General features: G+C 53.3%; 1 protein-coding gene across 5 annotated transcripts in view; it reads left to right on the forward strand.

Moving 5' to 3' along the window:
* PKNOX2 (PBX/knotted 1 homeobox 2) overlaps window positions 1-20031 on the forward strand; it is a 268109-nt gene that overhangs the window by 177018 nt on the left and 71060 nt on the right. For 3 of the 5 annotated variants that reach the window (XM_023208560.2, XM_031933885.1, XM_023208563.1), the window contains one exon: window positions 9121-9229. The exons of the other annotated variants lie outside the window; for them this stretch is intronic. In XM_023208560.2, coding sequence (XP_023064328.1) covers window positions 9143-9229 — 87 coding nt within the window. In that variant the 5' untranslated portion in view covers window positions 9121-9142. The remainder of the gene's footprint in view (window positions 1-9120; window positions 9230-20031) is intronic. 5 annotated transcript variants of the gene reach the window in all.

Here is a 20031-nt window from a genome sequence, read left to right on the forward strand (position 1 = left end):
AGGCACAGGAAGGACACACGTTGGCTGGGTATGGGAGTCTCAGGAATGAGTGGATTTTCAATGACCAATTGAATGCACAGTGCCACTTGCTTCCACAACCCTGACTCTTGACTTTTTTTTTCCCTAAAGGCAAGTTTTACAAATTGGAACAAGGTGTCATCTAGCCAGAGGATACGGTACAGTCCTCAGAGAGAAAAGCGGCCTGGCTGACCCTCTTAGCTCCTCTGGCTCCAGGAGAATCGGAGGTTGCACCAGGGGTGGAATGCATAGGCTTCAGCATCCCTCGCCTCCATGCCCTCCTTCCCCCAGCAGCCCCCTACTCCGGCCACCCTGCCCACACCTTACATGGTCCCCACGCCTGCTTTCCTCCTCCCCGCCATTCCCAGGGAGTGTCAGGGCCCTCCTGACTGCCTCAGAGAGGAGAGACTTATGAAAGGGAGGGAGCCCAGGAGGGCCGCCGGAGGTGGCTCTGCACTCTTCCACCTGGGATCCCAGCGCTGGAGATGCTTGTCTCTGTTGAGTTGTGGGCCTCAGGGGCCCGGCCTGTGTTGTTTTCTCAGCTCGGTTCCTGAGCAGCGGCTGCTGTCAGCTCTTGACAAATAATAATAAACCTGGGAATCAGGTTTGTCAAGGGGGACTTCAGTCCCCAGGTTCATTTTTAGATGTTTCTCTGTGTGTGTGTGCAGACCAGAGAGTACATGAGAGTGTTTCTGGGGGAGGGGCGGGCCAGGGCTCCCAGGTGCTCGGACACTCCACCCCAGCCACCACCGTGGAGGAGCTGGAGGGCTCTCTGCTGTCCTGATCCCTGGAGGTGCTTGCATGTTGAAAAAAAGGAAATAATTGAATAAAAGGCCTCAAGCTCTCTCCTTTCCCTGGGCCTCCCCACCTTTCCCACTCTTGTTGTTTGGCTAGAGATGAAGAGGGCTGGAGAGAAAAAAAAAAAAAAAAAAAAAAAAGGCAGAATCCCCTCTCTAGGTTAGAAGGTTCCAAGGGGGCTGCAGGCTGGGGCGGGAGTTGGCTCAGACCATCCCAGGGCAGCAGCTGGGGCCTCCCTCCCGCCTCCATTCCTGGGGGTGAACAATAGGGGGAGGGGCTCCTGGAATGGGAGACTAAGTTGAGCACCACTGGCAGAAGCAGGACCCAGGTGTGGTGAGCGTGAAGTTTGAGGACACACTAGATGGTCCTCTGGGGCAGAGCAGCACCCACTTTTCAGCAGACAGGACCCACTGGAGGTCACTGCTGCCATTCCCCTGCCTCCAGGTAGGAAAAGGCGCCCGCCACTTCCGTGAGCAGAATGCAAGGGCTGTGCTCCCGCTCCCAGCCGGCATGCTTTTTTTTTCTCTTCTGTTTTTTGTTTTATTTTGTTTAAAGGAACCAAAGGGGGAAAAATTGCCAAGTTGTAAAGTACTTAAAGAGGAGATGAGAATCTTCATCAAAATGCTAAAAGCTGGAGGGGAGAGTAATGTGAGAACTCTTGCCTGCTATTTATGGGATTGATTCTCAGATCAAGAAGAAGCAAGCAGTTGGATGAAAGGAATTATTGTTAAGCTCCTCGGTAGGAAGATCTAATGGACAATCGCCGCTATCCGGGGGAATTAAATTGCTGTTTCAGTTTGTAAAATATATCAGCGGCTTTTTGAAGCCAGAAAAGGTGTGACAGCAAGGCAGGGAGGGCGGTGGGGCTCCAGCACTCTCCTTCCTGGTGTGGAGAGGCAGGAAGAGGGCGCCAGAGCAGGGCGGGTGTTGCTCCTCTGACTCCCCTGCTCCGTGTTGTGAAGCCCAGTTAAAAAAATAGCTGAACTGGGGACTCAAGGAGGAGAGGCTGCAGGCCTGGAACTCTGGCTTCTGTGTGAGTCAGAGCGGCATGGCCATCAGCAAAGGGCAGGACGACGGGGCTCCTCTCTGGGAAACCTGGTCCGGCTGGAGTTCAAGGAAGGCAAGTCCTGTCCGTGGAGGAGGGAGTGGCTGAGGAGGGTGATGGACCCAGTGCTGGGGCCTGTCCCCAAACGCTGCTTTGTCATGCTGCTTGTGTGCCCACTAATCCTCCCCATAGTGAACCGTGGACACAGAGGGACTCGGTGTCCTCTCCTCCAGGGTGGGTCTCTCATGTAAGCTTCTGCTCATCTCTAGGCTGGGGTCAGTGAGTGCATAAGTGATCTGTTGGCCCGACCACACTGGGGACATACTGTTACTCCAAATAAAGAACAAACAGTAAAATGGTCTTGGGAGTGGAGAAGGGAGAGGAGGTTGAGGCCCTTGGACATAGGACCACAGGCCATTTATGGGGAGGCCACGCTCCTTGGGATGGAAACTGGGGGTTGGGGGAAGGGTCTCTGGGTTCTCTGGTCTCACAGGAGGCTCTTACCTTTTCCAAGGCGCATTCACTCCATGTGGCATTTCAGGGCTGAAGGAGGACTGAGAGAGAGAGATTTGCACATCTCTCAGGGAGTCAGAAGCAGGCAGTCCTAGCCAAAGCTCATGCTGGCTTCCGCTCTGTCCCCACTCTGTTCCCCGGACACCAGCATTGTGATATTAGGGCATGACCTGGCACCACCTCCCAAGTTGGCTTCCCAGAAGGGTGGCAAATGACAATTAGTGCAGAGAGCTATGGGTGGCCAGAGCGTCTGCTTGTCTGGGTTGTCATCTCTGCCTCCCCACTGAGTATTCCAAGGAGGACCTGGAGGGGCAGCAGGGAAGCAGGTGTTCTGGCTGTGACATTCTGCAAGGACTTGGGCTCTGTGCCGGGTGCAGTGTGCCCTGGGACCTGGGTCATTGTGGAGTCGCAGCTTATTTTTGACCTCTTAGCTGGCCTTCAGGACACAGAGTGAACAAGAATGTCAGACCTGAGTGCAAATCCCACTCAGTTCCTCTGCACCTGTCCCTCCTTCAGTAACAGATATGCACAGCCTCTCTCCCTGGTTCCCAGGCCCCACTCCGAGACTGACCTCATCAGACTGGAGGAGCTCCATCTCGCCCCACCAGCCCAAGATCAGAAAGCCAGGCAGAAAGCAGCACCCGCTCAGCCCCACATTCCTGCTGTCTGAATCCTCAGGGTCCCCAGCTTCCTCTCAGCTCCCACTGCCCCTGGGGTGAAGAGGCAGGCGAGGGTGTTTGCCGTGCTGTGAGGTGGGGCAGGCACTGGGGAGCTTGCCCCTCTTTCCAGATTCCTTAATCCTCCCCTCCAGGAGCCTCCACTTCTCCCTCTTTAGAAACATTTCAACACGACAACTGATTTGGAGGTGACAAACCCCTGCTCACATGGTCAAGCTTCCCAGCCCATGGCGTGTCCTCTCTCTCCCTTCTGTCCTCCTGCCACCACAAATCGACCTCACCCTCGTCACTGCTCAGTTCTCGGTGCCAAATCCATCCACCAGGCCTCAGGGACCACCGAGCTCCGGCAGACACCCCGCCTCCAGCTTGTCACTTCTAGCCCTTACTGGTTTTTGCAGAGAGACCTGGTGTGTGTGTGTGTTTCTCTGTGTGTGTGCTCGCGTGCACCCACACGCCTTCGCTTCTTTAGATAAATCCACAGAGTCACATGAAATCAGTGACAGGTTGACACCGTTATTTCAAGATTCATCGCTACGAGTTGCCAGCAGAGGAGATCTAGCCAACTCCATTCCACCAGCAACACTTTTTTTTTTTCCAGGCATAATTTATAGCACTGGGGTGAATTTGTTTCCAAAAGATGAATATCACACTATCAGCAACAGCTGCCTCTCATTTTTATTTGTTTTTAAATTTGACTCAAAGTCCAATTCTCCATACATATCCCAAGCTGCAAATCCTAAGGCGACTGATTACATGATTTAGTAAACAGGTTATATTATATAATGCAATTAAAGTGGGGCCCTGCGACGCCACCTACAGGCCACTTCTGGGAAGGGAGCTGGGCCAGAGAAGATCATTTTGGACGCTGTGCTGGGGCTGAGGGAAAAAGAGACGGATTGCGCCAGGGTTGAGGAGGCTGCCCCAGAGGGAGATGTTGAAGCCAGCCAGGTTACTAATGCAGCTTTTCGGTCCCTCCTGCTGAGTTCACTGTGTTATTTCAGCCTCCTGCAAATCTGTCTAGACGTCAGAACCCAGGCCTGGGCAGTTGCTCAGAGGGGACAGCCTGGGGGTGGGGGTGGAGGGGTAACCTGGGGGCGTCTGGACTGAAGGGATTGACGGCTCCTGGCTCGCTGGTCTCAGGGGCCTCCTTTCCACTCTCCAACTAGATGGGAGGAAGAGAAGTCAGGCACTGGCTGGCCTTTAGAAAGAAGCTACAATCCAACCCTTTCCGTTTCATTCAACAAGAATGTGTGCAGTGCAAATCCTGGGCAAAGGCTTCCCGAATATTCTGGGGAAATCCCTTCATTTTGCAGTCTGAGAGGGAAAGTGACTTGTACTGGCTACAGAATAAGTGGTAGATTCCACTGGATGTGGAATCCAGACTTTTTTACCCCAAGCCCAGGCTTAGATCATGGGAACTGAGAGCTGAGGGGTGGCCCTGTGAATTCCCTCATCCAATCCCACAGTTTACAGATGGGGAAATTGAGACCCAGACAGGGGATGGGACTTCCACAGCCCCTACTTGTCTCAAGGGAAGGAAAATCATGAAAACGCTGCTTGTGTGTGTCAGAGGACAGACCAGAAGCATTCCTAGGGGGCCTCAGGAGTGCCTCTTAGCTGCTATGGAAGGAAGGAAGGGAGGAAAGAGGGGAGGAAGTCAGGGGCCAGAAGGCAGGCGGACCCAGGGCCACCATCCCTCCAACCGTCTCTCTGAAGAGTGCACTCTTCAGATGAACAAGGCTCTGGGCCTGAAAGATTCTAGCATCTTTAAAGAGTTCTTCTAAGAGGGTAACATCACTGAAAAGCAGTTCCTGGAGAGAAGGGACTCACTTTCCCGGGGCTGAGAAAGAAACTTGACCAGAGGGAGTGGGGGGAAGGGCGTGAAGGAAGAAAACAGGACTGTCAGATTCCAGGAGGGTGGGAGTGTCCCCTCCCCCTTGTCTTTGTGCCAACCATGGGCCCAGTCTCCAGTTTGGGGCAGGTGGGTGGGACAGTGAGGGGCCAAGGGAGCTGGCCCTACTTCCCCTCTCCCCCATCAATTTGTCTCAGCTAGGGTCAGGGGCCAGGAACAAATGCTGTCAGGCCAGCTGGCCAGAGAGTTCCCAATTAGACTTTGTGTCTCATCCTTAAGGCCCTGAGCCCCCAACCCCGGCACCCTGGCCCAATTACTGCCCGGCAGCATTAACCCCTTGGTGCCCCAGGCCGTTAATGGAATGTTAATTGGTCTAATGGGTTTCATGTCAACAAGTCCTAATGAGCTCCTTCCTAATGAGCTTCGTATTTTTTTCTGAGCCTGTTTGTCAACACACTGGATTTGGGGCTCCGGACTGCTGGCCTGGTGGTACAGGGCTGTGGGGGGCGTGGGTGAGGAGGCTGAGGGAGGCGGGTGCCCAGGAGGGCATTTCCTAAAGGGGTGTGCTTTTATGACTGCATCCACTGACCCTGCCTCGCCGACTCCTGGGCTCTCTAACGTGGCATTTTAGTTTCTTCTGATGATATCGGAGACACAAATGATTTCTTCTTGGTTAACATTGTGGGGTCGAGTGTTGCGTTAGAATTTTCCCCTCCTAGATGTCTTATCATAAAGGTTTTCAGCACTGAACAAAACAAATCAAAAAAGCAACCTTTCCCCGTGAGCCTGTTCGCGCTGGGAAATCTCTCCGTGGGAGACGCTCCTGCTGGTCCTCCATTTGCAGTCTTGCCTGTGCCCGCCTTGAATGCCGAGGTGTCTGGTGACAGGGCACTGGGGCCTCTGGAAAGGGCCAAGCAGCCTCTCAGAGTCTGTGACAAAAGCTCCGAAGCCCGGAGCTGGGTTTGCAGGGGCTCGGGCCTGCTGCTCCTCTCCCTCTCCCAAAGAAAATGCAAAAAAGGCAGCTTCCCCCAAAGGGCCAGGACCCCTGCTGTGGCTCAAGGAGTTCCCCCACACCCCACTGCAAAGTCCCAGCCAAGTCCCAGATAAGGCGAGTCAGATCCCCAAATTCCTCTCCAGGATGGTTGCACGTGGCCTCTCAGGAACCGGGGAAGTGCACGTGTGGGTGGAGAGGTGTGAGGCAAAGAGCCAGCTTCCGGACATGGGTGCAGGGTCCTCCCGCAGCTGAGCTCCCGGAGTGTCAAGTTGCCAGAGGCTTCTGTGCCTGAGCGAGCAGAGAAGGAAACTTAAGCCTCTGTTGAAAAGGCCTCCTGTTCTCTTGCAGGAGAAGCCCCCAGAGGGTAATGGGGCAGTGGCCTAGTGGCCTATGGTGACCCCAAGGAGGGGGAGGGGTCAGGGCCATCTGGGTCCTCAGAATATTGTTCCTGTGTCTTCTTCCTAGGCGGGTCTGGCCCTGCTCCACAGCCTGGTGGGCTCAGGACTGAACCGTCTCCTCTCAGCCTCACGGGTGGTTGTCTCTGGGTGCAGACCACTCTGAACCATCCCTCCTTACCCCCAGACAGGGCAGCCCTCCTGCTGCTACAAATGTTTCTAGGGACAGCGCCTCTAAAATGACCCTGCCTTCCATTCATTGGACAGTGAACAAAAGAATGTGAATGAAAGGCGCCTCTCTGTAGCCTATGCCCTCCTCGTTGAGCTTCTTTTGTTTTGCCTTCATTATGACTTTCTAATCCATGGAATGAGGTTACCAAAAGACCCAAGCCCGAGGTTAAGGAGAACTAGTCGCCCCTCAGAGGGGAGAAAGCCCTCCTTGCTGAGGCGGCTCCCACGCTGACTCTGCCCCCAGGCTCCCTCTTCTGGAGGCTACAGGCACTACAGTGCTATAGCCCTTCACTTTTTTCCCTGCCGGTGAGCGTCTGTGATCCGTGCTCTGAGATCCCACCATCCTGGTCCTTGGGCCCTATCCAAAGTTGCCTTCTCTGCCAGAGTTCCAGGGAAGGCTATGTTTAATAGTCCCCTGAAACATTCCTATTTCCTTTATTTTGTCAGGGTCCAAAAAAGAGAAACTCCACCCACTTTAAAATCTCAAAAGTCTTAATTCTCGAAGTTCCTTCTGATGTCTCAAAGAGTCTGTATCTCCCCCCCGACACACACACACCTTTTTCCCTCTGCAACCCTCACTCTGCTCTTGGCTCTCTGGGATGCTGACCACCACCCAGACAAAGATCCAGCTGTGAACAGAGGCCTTGGTTCCCCTGCCTGAAGAGAGAGGCTCCCCCAAGGTCCCCCCTGCATCCCTTTGCAGAAGGAAACTGGATCTCAGGGACCAGTGGTGTGTGAGATGGGCGAGGCCCTGCATGCTGTTGTGAAGATATCCTGGTGGTCCGTCCAGGCAGGGGCGAGCAACAGGCAGTGAGGCCGATGGAACCAGCCTGCAGTCGGCATTTTTAGCACCGGGGGAGCCATCCCTCCCTGTGCATTCTCCACCCACCTCCACCTCACTTTCTTCCGTCCTGTAGGACCATGACCTCCCTCTCCTAGCCATGCTCCTTGGAGAGAAGACCTTGCCTCATTCATCTGTCCCACCACACTCCTCACAGTTCTCTGCACAGAGTTGGTAGTTTGGTAGACATCTATTGAGGAAACACGAATTTCCAGTGCTTTTTGCAGAAGGTCAAAGCGTACTTGGTACCTTGGAGACTCAGGTCAGGTCAGAGTAGCTCTTACTTCCCTTTCCTGAAAAAGAACCAAATGAATCATACACACACACACACACACACACACACACACAGGACCCTGGAGGCCAGCCCCTTTAGTTGCTAGCAGCTCCAAAGCACTCTCAAATTCCCACAGAATTCAAGTCTGTGAACATTTTGGAAGACCCTGGGAAGGGCCAGGCTGGAAAAGGATGAAGCCCTAGGTGCTTGAGGGAGAGGGGACGGAGGGTGTGAGTGCTGTGCTCACAAAGGTTTCTAGACCAACAGTGCCCTCCACCCAGGAGAAGGACGCGTCCTGCACTCCACAGAGGCTCTTAGCAACCTCCTACCCTACAGTGGACAGCCCCGTATCAGGCAGCTAGCCTGTGGCTTCTAGATCTAAATATTTCAGAGCATCTACTGTAGCACAACAGCTCTCTGGACATTCTGTTCCTGGGGTGGCACAGCTGGGCTATCTCCACTTATGGCACCACATCCTAGTTCAAGAGGAAGTCTTGAGGCTTCATGGGGCAGCTTGCCTGCTTACTGGTGATGGGGAAAAGATGGGGGCAACAGTGGAGCAGACCCAGAGCTGGGAATCTGGAGGTGCTGCTTCCATCCCAGCTTCACCAGCAAGTCCCCCAACCCCCGCCCTCCCATACACAAGTCACCCTTGGCCTCTGTCTTCTACCAGCCAAAGAGGCAGGTAGTCCATTTGGCTCTGATAGCTCTTCTGGCACCCACACATTCCGGTGACCATACTAAACCAAGGCTGAGGAAAGTCCTGCTTAATAGGATATGCAGGCACATCTGTGGACACGCCCATAGTCACAAGCCCGCGCCTGGAAAAGTACAGGAGTGGACTGGCATTCCCTGCCTCTTTCCCTTCCCCAAGGCCTCCAGGCAGCCACCCTGGGGCCGCAGTCTGAGGAGGGGTCCGGGCCCCCGTGTCCTTGCCACCACTAGGGGGTGTGGTGAGCCCTGGGGAGGGGCGAGCTCGGCGCTTGGGGACCCTGCGGCTCTGTAGCTGGCCTGAGGCCCTCCTGCCCCTGTGCGCGCTGTGGCTGCTCCAGAAAGCCTGGGAAACTCCGGGGCCAGGAGCACCCTTATCAGGCTGGGACTCGGGGCCCTCCTGGGGAAGGAGGGGTATCCAAATGGTCTCCAGTCCCCCGTGCTCCTACCAGGCAGGCCTCCTCCCCCTTTAGGACCCCTCCCCACATGCACAACAGGCCTGAGCTGATGCTGAACAAAGCGCCGCTGCAGGGGTACCGGTTGTTTTACATATGATTTGAATATTGTTTCTTTCAAGTCAAAATAGCACAGCAAGCCCCTCCCCACCCAGGCTTCTCCCTTAGCTCTCATTTGTTGCCCTGAAGGGCGTGCAACCCTTGCTGCACCCAGCCGGCCCAGGTGGCCCAGCGGGGGACACAGGGAGCTGCTGGGTGCCCAGGGCGGGCCTGCTCGGCGGTGTTAACGGTGCGGCCCCCTTTCTCCTGCCCACAGGTCCTCCATGTGAATCAATCCCATGATGCAACATGCCTCCCCAGCCCCCGCTCTGACGATGATGGCCACGCAGAATGTCCCGCCCCCACCCTACCAGGACAGCCCACAGGTGAGTGCGCAGGGGCCGCTGCCTCCCACCATGGGGGAGGGAGTGTGGTGGCCTTAGAGCCCCGGCTGCAGGCTGGGATATTCCAGGGGCCGAAGGGCTGAGCCAGGCCTCCCACAATCATGTCCTGGCGGTACTCCTGGCTCTTCCCCCTCAGCCTGGGGAGCGAGAGTCCTGCAAACCCAGACCCCGAGGGGAGTCACCAGGTTCAGAACCCGGGACCTAGGACTGGAAGCTAGACTAATGGTCACAGTCCTGTCCCCCACCCCACTCCTCAGACAGCAGACGAGCGCAGCCAAACCCCTTTGTTGTGACTGGGGCAAAATCCACAGTTGGGGAGAGCCAGGTACCAGATGTGAGGGGAACCGCCCTCTGTTTGGGAAACTTCCTACTCAGAGGCTCCGGAGTGTCAGGCCCCGTTCTCCGTCACCTGGGCTCTTTGGTCCTCCTCTGCCTGCTATCGGGAGAATCTCTGTTCTCTTCAGAACTCTTCTGGGCTTCTACTTTTTAAAAGCCAAGATTCTTTCTGTATACCCCACAACCCCTTTCTTCTGGTCCCCAGCTTCCACCCCTCAGCTCACACACAGCTGCCCCCCAAGATCTTCTGCACCCCCTACCCCGATTGCCATTCCTGCAGCAGGCCCCTCCTCAGCAGTGCCTTCTTGCTGTCTTCATGCTGTCTGCCCTCCTCCTCCTGGAAGCCTGCCCAGCTTGTGGGGGCTGCCCTCCTACATCCTTGAGACCAGCCGCTTTTCCTATTTGCTTCCCCCAGGTGCTCCTCTTGTCCACCCTTGGTTCTTTGGAAACTTTGAGTTTTGTGTCTGTGCTTTCACAGAAGCCTTCATTCTCTGACACTTCCCTTCACACTCTCCTGTCAATATGAATTCGATAATTATTTATTGGGCACCTGTGATGTGAAATGCACCCAGCTAGAATGTCCATCCTCACATTTGCCCATGTGCAGCAGTTGCCCGCTGAGTGCCATGGGCAGGCTCATCTGCACTCCTCCAGCAGCCACTCTCTGCCTTACCCTGCCATCCTTCACTCATCAGACACAGCGGTTCTCGTGGGCTACATGGAAATTTTGTGCAGCATGAAAGGGGTCTTAAGATGCAGGTGCTGGGCTTGTGCTCACTATGGTCCTGATGCCGCCAGCCTAGTGAGAGCATATAGTAGCTGCTTTATACATCTTTGTCATCCCCCGGGAGATTACCAGATGCTCTGGGGGCTCTTTCTAGCGTACCCAGCATATGGAACCCCTTTGACTGCTCTGCCCTTGAAGGTCCAAAGGCCCTGGTCTTTCACCCATCTCTGAGCACGTGTCTACGGCCCCACTCCCACATATCAAATCACATTACTTCCCCAGCTCTCCCAGCCTAACCCCATTCTCAGTGAACCCTCTGCTCATGCCAGTAGTTTCCATGAATAAGCCACAGGGTTGAACTTGGCCTTTACATGGCTCCAGTATTTGAAAGCTTCCAGGCATTCAACACTATGTCAAGTCCCTTCCCTCTGTAGTTTCAGCTCCCGAGACAAAGTTCAGAAGGAGCCCTCAACTGATGGGAACCTTTTACCTCCCAAGAAAGAAGTGAGAGAAGGAGAAGCTAGGGGCCAGAATAGGGGCAAGATCTTTCTTCTTCGATAGCAGCAGATCCATTCCCACTCTGCTCAGCCAGCACACATCGGTGCCCACATATCGATTCAGCGGTGGGAACTTGGGCTCCACTTGTTTTGTAACTGGATTCTCTCTCCAGTCAGAATGGGGAACAGAGATGGGGACCCTGCCTGTATTTAGCAGGTGGTAGCTGCCAAGGCCCACACCTCCATACCCAACCAAGACTCAAGGATAGACCAGGGCAGGGCTGAGAGGTCAGAGAACAGTGTTGGCATGACTGATGGCGGCCACTCGCCGCTCACCCACCCTTCCCTGTTTTGACTGCCTGGGCAGCTGGGAGAAGTTTTGGTTTGGCGGGGATTAGCGGGAGAGCTGCAGCAAGGGCCTGTGTTGAATGCTGATCCAGAAGCCTAATTTAATGATCAGCATACAGCTGGATTAATAAATCCCAGCTGTCGAGGGACGGATGGAGGTGGGCTGCAGTCCGAAGGTGCTCAGCTCCCCAGAAGTCACCACTAAGCTGCTCTAGCCTTTGTGAGGTAGAAGGGAGACTCCACTTCCATCTCTAAGGTCTTAGACAGAAGCCAGATACAGGGACTGCCCGAAGGCTCTCCTCTCTGAGGATCCGCCAGAATGTCACCATTTAAAATCTTCACATTTAGAGCAAAGGAATAATTTGCCCTGGGGAAGCTGCCATCTATTTGTAACCCTGGCAATCCATGAGTGAAATATCTGTTGAGAAGCATCAGTGTCAATGGTGAACTGACCAGGTCAAGGTGTCAGGGTCTTTATGGCTTTGACGAAGCCACTAGGCTATGCCCAAATTGCCACTGGCCTTCCCCAAGCTGAGCTGGTTCCCAAGGAAACTGAGCAGGAGTGGGGCTAAGGGAGTGGAGCTCGGGCAGGGGTGAAGTGGGAGAGATGGGGGAGCTGGTGGAGGCCTCCAGAACAAAGGCTTCTGACTCTAGGGGGAGAGGCTGTTCTCTCCGGAGAGGGCTGGTGTTTGAGGGCCTTCTGCCCACTCTTTCGGGCTTCTAGGAGGGGCTCCCTTGTAGGAATAGCTCTTCCATGCATGCCTGGCTTCTGGCACTTTCTGCAAACTTGCATTGGACCCCTGACTTCTTCCCTTTATCTTTTCGAGATATGGACCCCAGCTTCCTAGGGGGGACTCTACTGCATTTCCCTTCAGAGTGTTCATATCCCCGAGAACCAGCCACTCTCTGAGACTCCACATCTTCAGGGAAGCAGAGCCTCATGGGGACATGGGTCAGGCACACCAGGGAATCCTGTCCAAAACGAGCTCTCAGGAAACAAGGTCCACTCCCTCCTCATTCCTTTAGGTCTAATCTCATTATGTTTGGACCACGTATGACTTGTTTCCTCACAACCTGGGCAGCTAAGCACACTCTCCATCACCTCTTCAGAAACCCAGTTTCTTCCACAGGCAACAAATGGACAGTCTCTGATATGAAGTCCCCCAAATGAAAAAGGAAGTGAGACGCAGAGCCCTTCCTCTGAGACCCATGCGATCGTTTTAATAATGTTCCCGTTGTGCTAAGGGCTAGCAATACCGAGCATAATCTATTCAAATGCACAGGAGAATCTCACTTTGGAAAATTAGGAATCTGCATTAAAAAATTCCCAAGCCCCGGACCTTCTTTATAATAAATTAGAATTTTTTTTTTCAAGGCAAGTTCTTAACTTGGCAATTTCATTTTTGAAGTTTGGGGAATAAAGTTATTAAAAATGAGGGAGGCCTTTTTTTTCTTCCCATTTTAGTAGAGAAGCATTCATGGTTATGGCCTCGTGCTATTTGGGCACAAGCCAAGTGATACAATGGTTAAGCGGCTTCTAGCCCCTCAGTTCTGTTGCAGTCCATCCTGGAGAAATTTTGTGATTGCTTGTAAGGTCATCACTCTGTTGATTGTGCACCAAAGGATGACTGTATGTTTAGAAAGTGCAAAAGCAGGGCCGGGCGCGGTGGCTCAAGCCTGTAATCCCAGCACTTTGGGAGGCCGAGACGGGCGGATCACGAGGTCAGGAGATCGAGACCATCCTGGCTAACACAGTGAAACCCCGTCTCTACTAAAAAAATACAAAAAACTAGCCAGGCGAGGTGGCGGGCGCCTGTAGTCCCAGCTACTTGGGAGGCTGAGGCAGGAGAATGGCGTAAACCCGGGAGGCGGAGCTTGCAGTGAGCTGAGATCCGGCCACTGCACTCCAGCCTGGGCAACAGAGCCAGACTCTGTCTCAACAACAAAAAAAAAAGAAAATGCAAAAGCAGGCTGGGCACGGTGGCTCATGCCTGTAATCCCAGCCCTTTGGGAGGCCGAGGTGGGTGGATTGCCTGAGGTCAGGAGTTCGAGACCAGCCTGGCCAACATGGTGAAACTCTGTCTCTACTAAAAATACAAAAAGTAGCCAGACATGGTGGCACACGCCTGTAGTCCCAGCTACTTGAGAGGCTGAGGCAGGAGAATTGCTTGAACCCGGGAGGCGGAGTTTGCAGTGAGCCAAGATTGCACCACTGCACTCCAGCCTGGGAGACAGAGTGAGACTCCATCTCAAAAAAGAAAAAAAGAAAGTGCAAAAGCAACAACCCAGTGGAACCCTCCCTGTGACCTACTTCCTCCTTCTGGTAGCTTCCTGCTAAATTCTGCCAGAGTAGCAGCACCCTCTACTGTCTTAACTATAGGACTCCAATTCCAGCATGCTGTAACTGGGTCCTTGATGCCGACCCTCACTTTATGCCCTGAAGAGGTAGGGTTAAGTCACCAGGGTGGTGTAATTCTACCATGATTGCCTAATGACCACACTGTCTCTAGAGAGACCTGGATGTGAAATAGGTGTGTGATCCTCAGTTCAGTGCATTGTGTTGATTCCAGCATCACCCCGCTTCTGTTCTGCATCTCTGCCATAGTGGCCTGGCTGTCAGCTGGACTTTCACAGCCCCTCCTCCCACTGCCCCAGCATCCCCACTGACCCTTCCATTTGCTACTATTTCTTTCCTCTCCTGCCTTGCTTAGTATCCCAGCAAGTGTCACTCCAGCCTCCCTCCCAGAATTTTCTTGGGAACACACGACCACCCTGTCACTCCTTCTAGGCAAATACCTCTGATTCGTGTACTCTCAGAAATGTCACTCGAGACCTTCCTGTAACACCCATATGCAACATCACCCACCAAGCGAAGTTCTCACTTCTGTAGCTCCATCAGCCACTCCGGGGAGCCATCCGGGTTCACTAGCAAAAGCAACCACTTCACTCCCCTCACCTTCCCACACAAAACACACTCTCATTATCTGCACCAGCCCCCACAGCTTTTCCTCAAACGCAGACACATACCTACCGTTCCAAAAATATCTTTGCCCTTGGCTTATTAGCAAGATAAATATTGTATCTATTTGAGTATGTATTCAGTATTTAGGATGTTCAGTCTGCGTGTCCCGTATGTGTCAGCTGCATGAGCATTGGACTAGAAAGCAGAAATCCTGGTAGATCCTAGTCTGACCCACTAGGCACAGCCCCTGTCGATGTGAAACTAAACTCAATGGATAGTTTAGGAACAAATTGATGGCTAGGTAGCTAGGTGCTTACGTAGCATTACTTGATGATGAGTGGCATTAAAAGGGTTTTGGCAGTTCACCAAGGATGCAGCCTCATTTTTGACCAGAGAGAGACAAGACAGGCAGTTAGAACTCCCTGTTGAGATCCGCTTTGGGAGACTCACTTTGGAAGGAAGTCAAGTGTTTGCTCAAGGTCCTTTGCAAAAGCTGCGTCCCTCCCATTCCCCCCACCCTGATCCTCCAGCATCTCTCAGAGTGGGGAGAATGGTGTCTGGGACTCCAGGACACGGCACTGAGATCTGGGGTCAACACAACAGTGTCTCACTTACCCTGCAAGAGGAAGGCTAAAGCCGGGCCAGCCACACTGAGGAAGCCAGACCCGTCTCTCTGGACATCGTCTTTCCCTCCCTGTCCCAGCACCATCCCCACTCCAGGTGGGGCGGGGCAGGCAGATATCCTGGGGAAGCTGGATGGGATTTGATCAGTCATTAGGATCCCCAAGCTGGTTTAATTAACTGGAGGCAAAAGGGGGTGGCTGGGGCACCTGGCGGTGAATGGCCTCCATCCCGGCCACGCAGCTGCGACAGGCAGAAGCGGCTTCAGATGTTTTCACACTTGCTTTACATTCCTCTCATCTCTTTAAGGGCTGGAGCCCCCTGCCTTGCAGGTCCCTCTGCTCAGCTGCCTGTGAAACACATTCGCTTTGCAGCAATAGAGTTCATTCAGCAGCTTTGAAAGCTCCCCTAAGCCTTTTCTGTGATGGTGATTGATGGCTCCCTCTGCCCCTGGGGGCAACACCCCAGGGACCATATGAGGACCCACCTTCCCTTGCTTCGACTCACCAGAACAGACTCTTCTCTTTCTTTTTTCTTTTCTGCTGGGCCTTTCTTCTCTGTGCGCAGTGGCCTCTCTGTCTGCCTGCTCGAGCCACCCATGTCTTTAAGCTGGATGTATCCCTGACCTCCACCTCACTCAAGACCTGGAGCCTTCGTTGTGTAAAAGGCAAAAACAACCTCCAGGTCCAACCGTGGGGCCTTTATGCCCATTTGGAGATGGTGGGTTGTCAGCATGGCTTTAAAGCTTGGGAAGAAACACTCCACTGGCCTGGTCTAGGTTTGTTATTTGATGATCTTACTATATTCTAATATTTACCAAACACAGAGATTTTATTGTCTACCCCCTTGTCCCCAAGCAGGACAAATGCCCTAAACAGCTACAAAAATAGTTAATGGCCCTGGGATACAAAGCCTAAAATAAATCAGGGGACAGGCGATCCAAGTCAGCAGCGGGTCTGGGGAGGACCTTACGTGCTCCGCCTCCCTTTCCTGCGCCGTTGGTCTTAGTTGGTCTTTGGAAAGCTTTGATGTGTGTGCGGCCTGGCAGGAGGCGGGTGGGTGAGTTAGGGCCCCAGGATGCTTGCTGTTCTTGAAGTCTGTGATCTGAAGAGGAGGATGGAATGACTCAACCTCGTAGAAATTCAGGAATCAGGCCTTGTAATAAGAATTTGTATAATTCATCAGCTCCACTGCTGATGAATTATACAAATTCAGGCAAGTAATTTCAGAGCTGTTTCTTTCATTCGCTTATGCATTCGATAAACATTGAGTGTATCCTGTGGGCCGTGCGGACATTGTGCTGTGTACTGGGTTGCAAAATCAACGGAGTTCCTGTCCTCTTGGAGCTTAGAGTCCATATGGGGCCTTAGTTTCTGTGTTTGTAACATGAGAATAACTCTGCCCTCCCTGCCTTGCAAGACTGTTGAGAGTGTGGGTACAAAAAATACAGTGGTGTTCCTCAACCCCTTTTCACCCGCACCCCAACTTCATTCTTCACTCAATCACCTGCACATCTCCAGAAGCCCAGATGGGATTGAACCTGAATTACTTTTTATTAGGAACATAACAGGCATGTCAAATAGGTTTTACCGGCTATGAACAGCCCCCTTACACACTCGATACACAGAGATGTGCACACACTGGGATTCTGGCGTGCCCTCTGAAAGGCCTATTGGAAATCACTGGTTTGGGACTATTACAAAAGGGAAGGATCTTCCAGAGGGAAGCAGTGGGATGGGCAGGGGGCCATCAGTCCCCAGGAAAATGCACAAAGCTGGGAAGTGGAGTTCGCAACTTTCCTCTTCTTAGCCTCCTGTCAGTGACAGCTCAGGAAATGCAGTTAGGGGCAGTGAATGTTCCATGAGTCACATTTTGTAAACCACTGCTTACAAACCCTTTTAAAATTAATCAACTAACCAAAACCCCCATTTACACCACTGATTAACTCTTCTGTGGCCTGTTCTATCCATTTGGCCCAAGATCAGAATGGAGGTGACCGAGAGCCTCTTTGAGCTACGTTGGGCTGCCTGGCTCTGCTGCCAGCCCTTCCTCTCCCTGGGCTAACTGGGTTGGGGAATATTTTGAGGAGCCCTCTTTGGCCTCTCCCAGGCTTTGGGATCCTGGAGGTCTTTAACGCATCACTCATCATTGTCTCCTTGGGGTCATCCTTCGCTCATTTAACACATGGGAGTGCACCGCGGGCAGGCATGGAAGCTGGGAGACCAGCCCGCTCATGAGATGGACAAAGGGCCCGGTGTTGGGGTGCATTCAGATGAGGCAGGAGTCCAGTCTTCTGAGGCCTGGGGAGGGAGGAGAAGCAGGAAACGCTTCTTGGAAGAGTTGAAGCTGCATCTGGGTGGGAGGCAGGCTGTGGGGGACATGAGGACAGTCCCTGCTGAGGCAGCTATGGGAGCAAAGGCAGGAGGGTGGACACCATCAGGTGCACTCAGGCAACCAAGGGTAGGTCTGAGGTGATAGGGTAAGGGGAGGAGGGCTGGGCAGGTGCAAGGCTGTGGATCCGTGAGCAGCTTCCAGGAGTTTTGAAAGTTCCCTCGGCTTTTTCTGTGACTGTAATCGAAGGGTCTCTCTGCCCCTGGGGGCAACACCCCAGGGACCATATGGGGACCCGCTTTCCCTTGCTTTGACTCATCAAAACAGACTCTTCTCTTTCTTTTTTCTTTTCTGCTGGGCCTTTTCTTCTCTTTGTACACAATGACCTCTCTCTCTGCCTGCTTGAGTCATCTGTGTCTTTAAACTGGACATATCCCCGCACTCCAGCTCGCCTGAGCAGGCCCAGGTCTGGAGCGCCCTGGACTCTGTGCCCCACAACATTGTTCATGCCCCCTGCTGCCTCCTACCTGTTAAGGCCAAACTTAATGTTTACCAAGTGACCTCAAGCCCTGACCTCTTCCCGGGTCCTTGGCTTCTCTCCTGGTTGCCAGGAAACTGATCCACACCTGGCTTGCCCCGACCTGGAGGGAGTGCCAGCCCTGCCGGGTCCGCCTGAAATCTCAGCGGCCCCCGGAGGGCCAGGCCTGGGCAGCCCCAGGGAGCCAGAACACAAGGTTTTGGCAGCTTAAGGGGGCCCTCCTGGGGCTGGCTGGCGCCCACCCTGCCATGTCAAATGGAGGGCTCAGAAAAGGGAATGTCCTCTTAGAAGGAGTGTCTGTGTTGTTTTGTACTTTTAGTAGAGATGAGGTTTCTCCATGTTGGTCAGGCTGGTCTCGAACTCTTGACCTCAGGTGATCTGCGCACCTCGGCCTCCCAAAGTGCTGGGATTACAGGCATGAGCCACTGTGCCCGGCATAATCCCAGCTATTCAGGAGGCTGAAGAAGGAGAATCACTTGAATCCGGGAGGTGGAGGTTGCGGTGAGCCAAGATGGTGCCATTGCACTCCGGCCTGGGCAACAAAAGCGAAACTCCATCTCAAAAAAAAAAGAAAAAGGAAAACAAGGAGTGCCTGTGCTGAGAAGGTGCAGGCCTGGGTGTTCAGCGTGTTCAGAAAGAGGCCCTGTGGGAGATATGTGGGGGTTTAATAGTCATAACAAGCAAGACCGTAGGCGGAGGAGGGGTGGCGGGGGGCATAGGAGGTGTGGGGGCACTGGGGCTCATCTGAACAGAGGGTGGGATTTGGATTTGATTCAGAGGAGAAATCTAGCAAAAGAAAGCATTGGAATTGCTTAGAAACCAAGGTTTGCCGGGCATCTGCTGCTTGCAATGCATCCTCACATATGGTCTCACAGTAGCCCTGGGAAGAGATATTAATAGCTCCGTTTTTATCTGATGGGGAAACTGAGGCTCAGAGGAACTGAGTCCTTGCCTTGGGCGTGCCACTCAATTCCAAGCTGGTAACACATAATGTAACCTTCTGTGACACCACGGGCCCCCTGTTCCTGCACTTGAACTCACACTTGCCTACTTCCCAGGAAGCTTATGCAGAATGGGTTCCTCCAGCAGGGGTGGCACCCATACTGGCAGGACCCCCAGGGCAGCCCACATGAGAGAAACAGCAGCAGCCAGCTCCCAGGGTGTGGGCTGTAGGGTATGTGGATTATATTAACAATAACCGCCATATGCTGAATAGCTACTGAGTGCCAGCTACTTTGCATATAATTGTCTCATTTAATGCTGAACACCCTGTACCTTGAGTATAATTATTCCCATTTTATAGATGAGGACCCTGGTTGAGAAAGGTTGAGTAACTTGCCCAAATCACACCGGCAGGAGAGAGCCAAATACAAAGTAGAGATTCATCCCAGCACATCGCGCTCTGTGCCATTGTCTCCAGCTCTGGGCTGGACACCCAGTTCCCCCCAGTCGGTTATATGGTCGGGAACTGTAGACGTATCTTTTGTAGCCTGAGGATTCCGGGTCAAGGAGGTAAATCTGCAGCTAAAATGGTAGCATTCAATCGGACCTACCCACTCCGTACCAGTCATTCCTGATTCAACAGATATTTCAGATACTCTCTCTACCAGACACTGAGGCTATGACAGTAAACAGAAAAGCCCTGGTCCTGCCCTCAAGGATCCTACAGTCTAGTGAGGGAGGGAGGCGAGTGAGCAGACAGTCGCAGCAGCATGCTGAGGGCCACGCGGGCCTGGGGGAGAGGAGCCTGACCCAATTCCAGATGCTCTGCCATCATCCCCTGGAGGAGACGGCCATCCCCATCATGGCAGTGGGAGGTAGGAGGCACCTCGCCTATTTTTCAGATGAGGAACCTGAAACCCCGGAAGGTAAAGTTACATCTTTAAGGTTGTAAGTGGTAAGGGTGGGATTCAAAACTAGTTCTGTCTGAAACGGACGCTTCTGCTCTCCCCAACGCCAACCATCTTCTATGGGTGCTAGAAAGACCCTGGTGTCACCCTCACTTCTCAACCATCTGCTCCCACCTCCCATGAGCAAGATAGGAAGTCTGAAGGGAAGTTGGCAGGAAGCAGTAGCTGAATGCAACTTGGGCCTCCAGGCTCCAGAAGGCTTGAAGCCCCTGCAGGCAGGTTTCCTCTGAGCTCTCAGCCTCCAGGCTCCTCGTAGCTTCGGAGGGAAGTCGACCCAGCTTTCAGCCACCTTCGATTAATAAACCAGCTGTGCCTTCCTACCTGGGTTCCGCGTGGGAGAACTGTTTCTGGCACCATCGTTGTTGGGAGAATGATTTGAACTCGTAGGGGAGAGGTTTGTTGAGGGAGTGGGACAAACTGGAGCCAGCAGTGAGTGGACTGGGGTGGACTAGATAGAGACTTAGAACACGTGCAGAGGCGGAGTGAAGTTTCATTCTAATTTGAGCCCCCCACA

This window comes from Piliocolobus tephrosceles, chromosome 13 (assembly GCF_002776525.5).
Source record: "Piliocolobus tephrosceles isolate RC106 chromosome 13, ASM277652v3, whole genome shotgun sequence".
Classification (NCBI taxonomy): Eukaryota; Metazoa; Chordata; class Mammalia; order Primates; family Cercopithecidae; genus Piliocolobus; species Piliocolobus tephrosceles.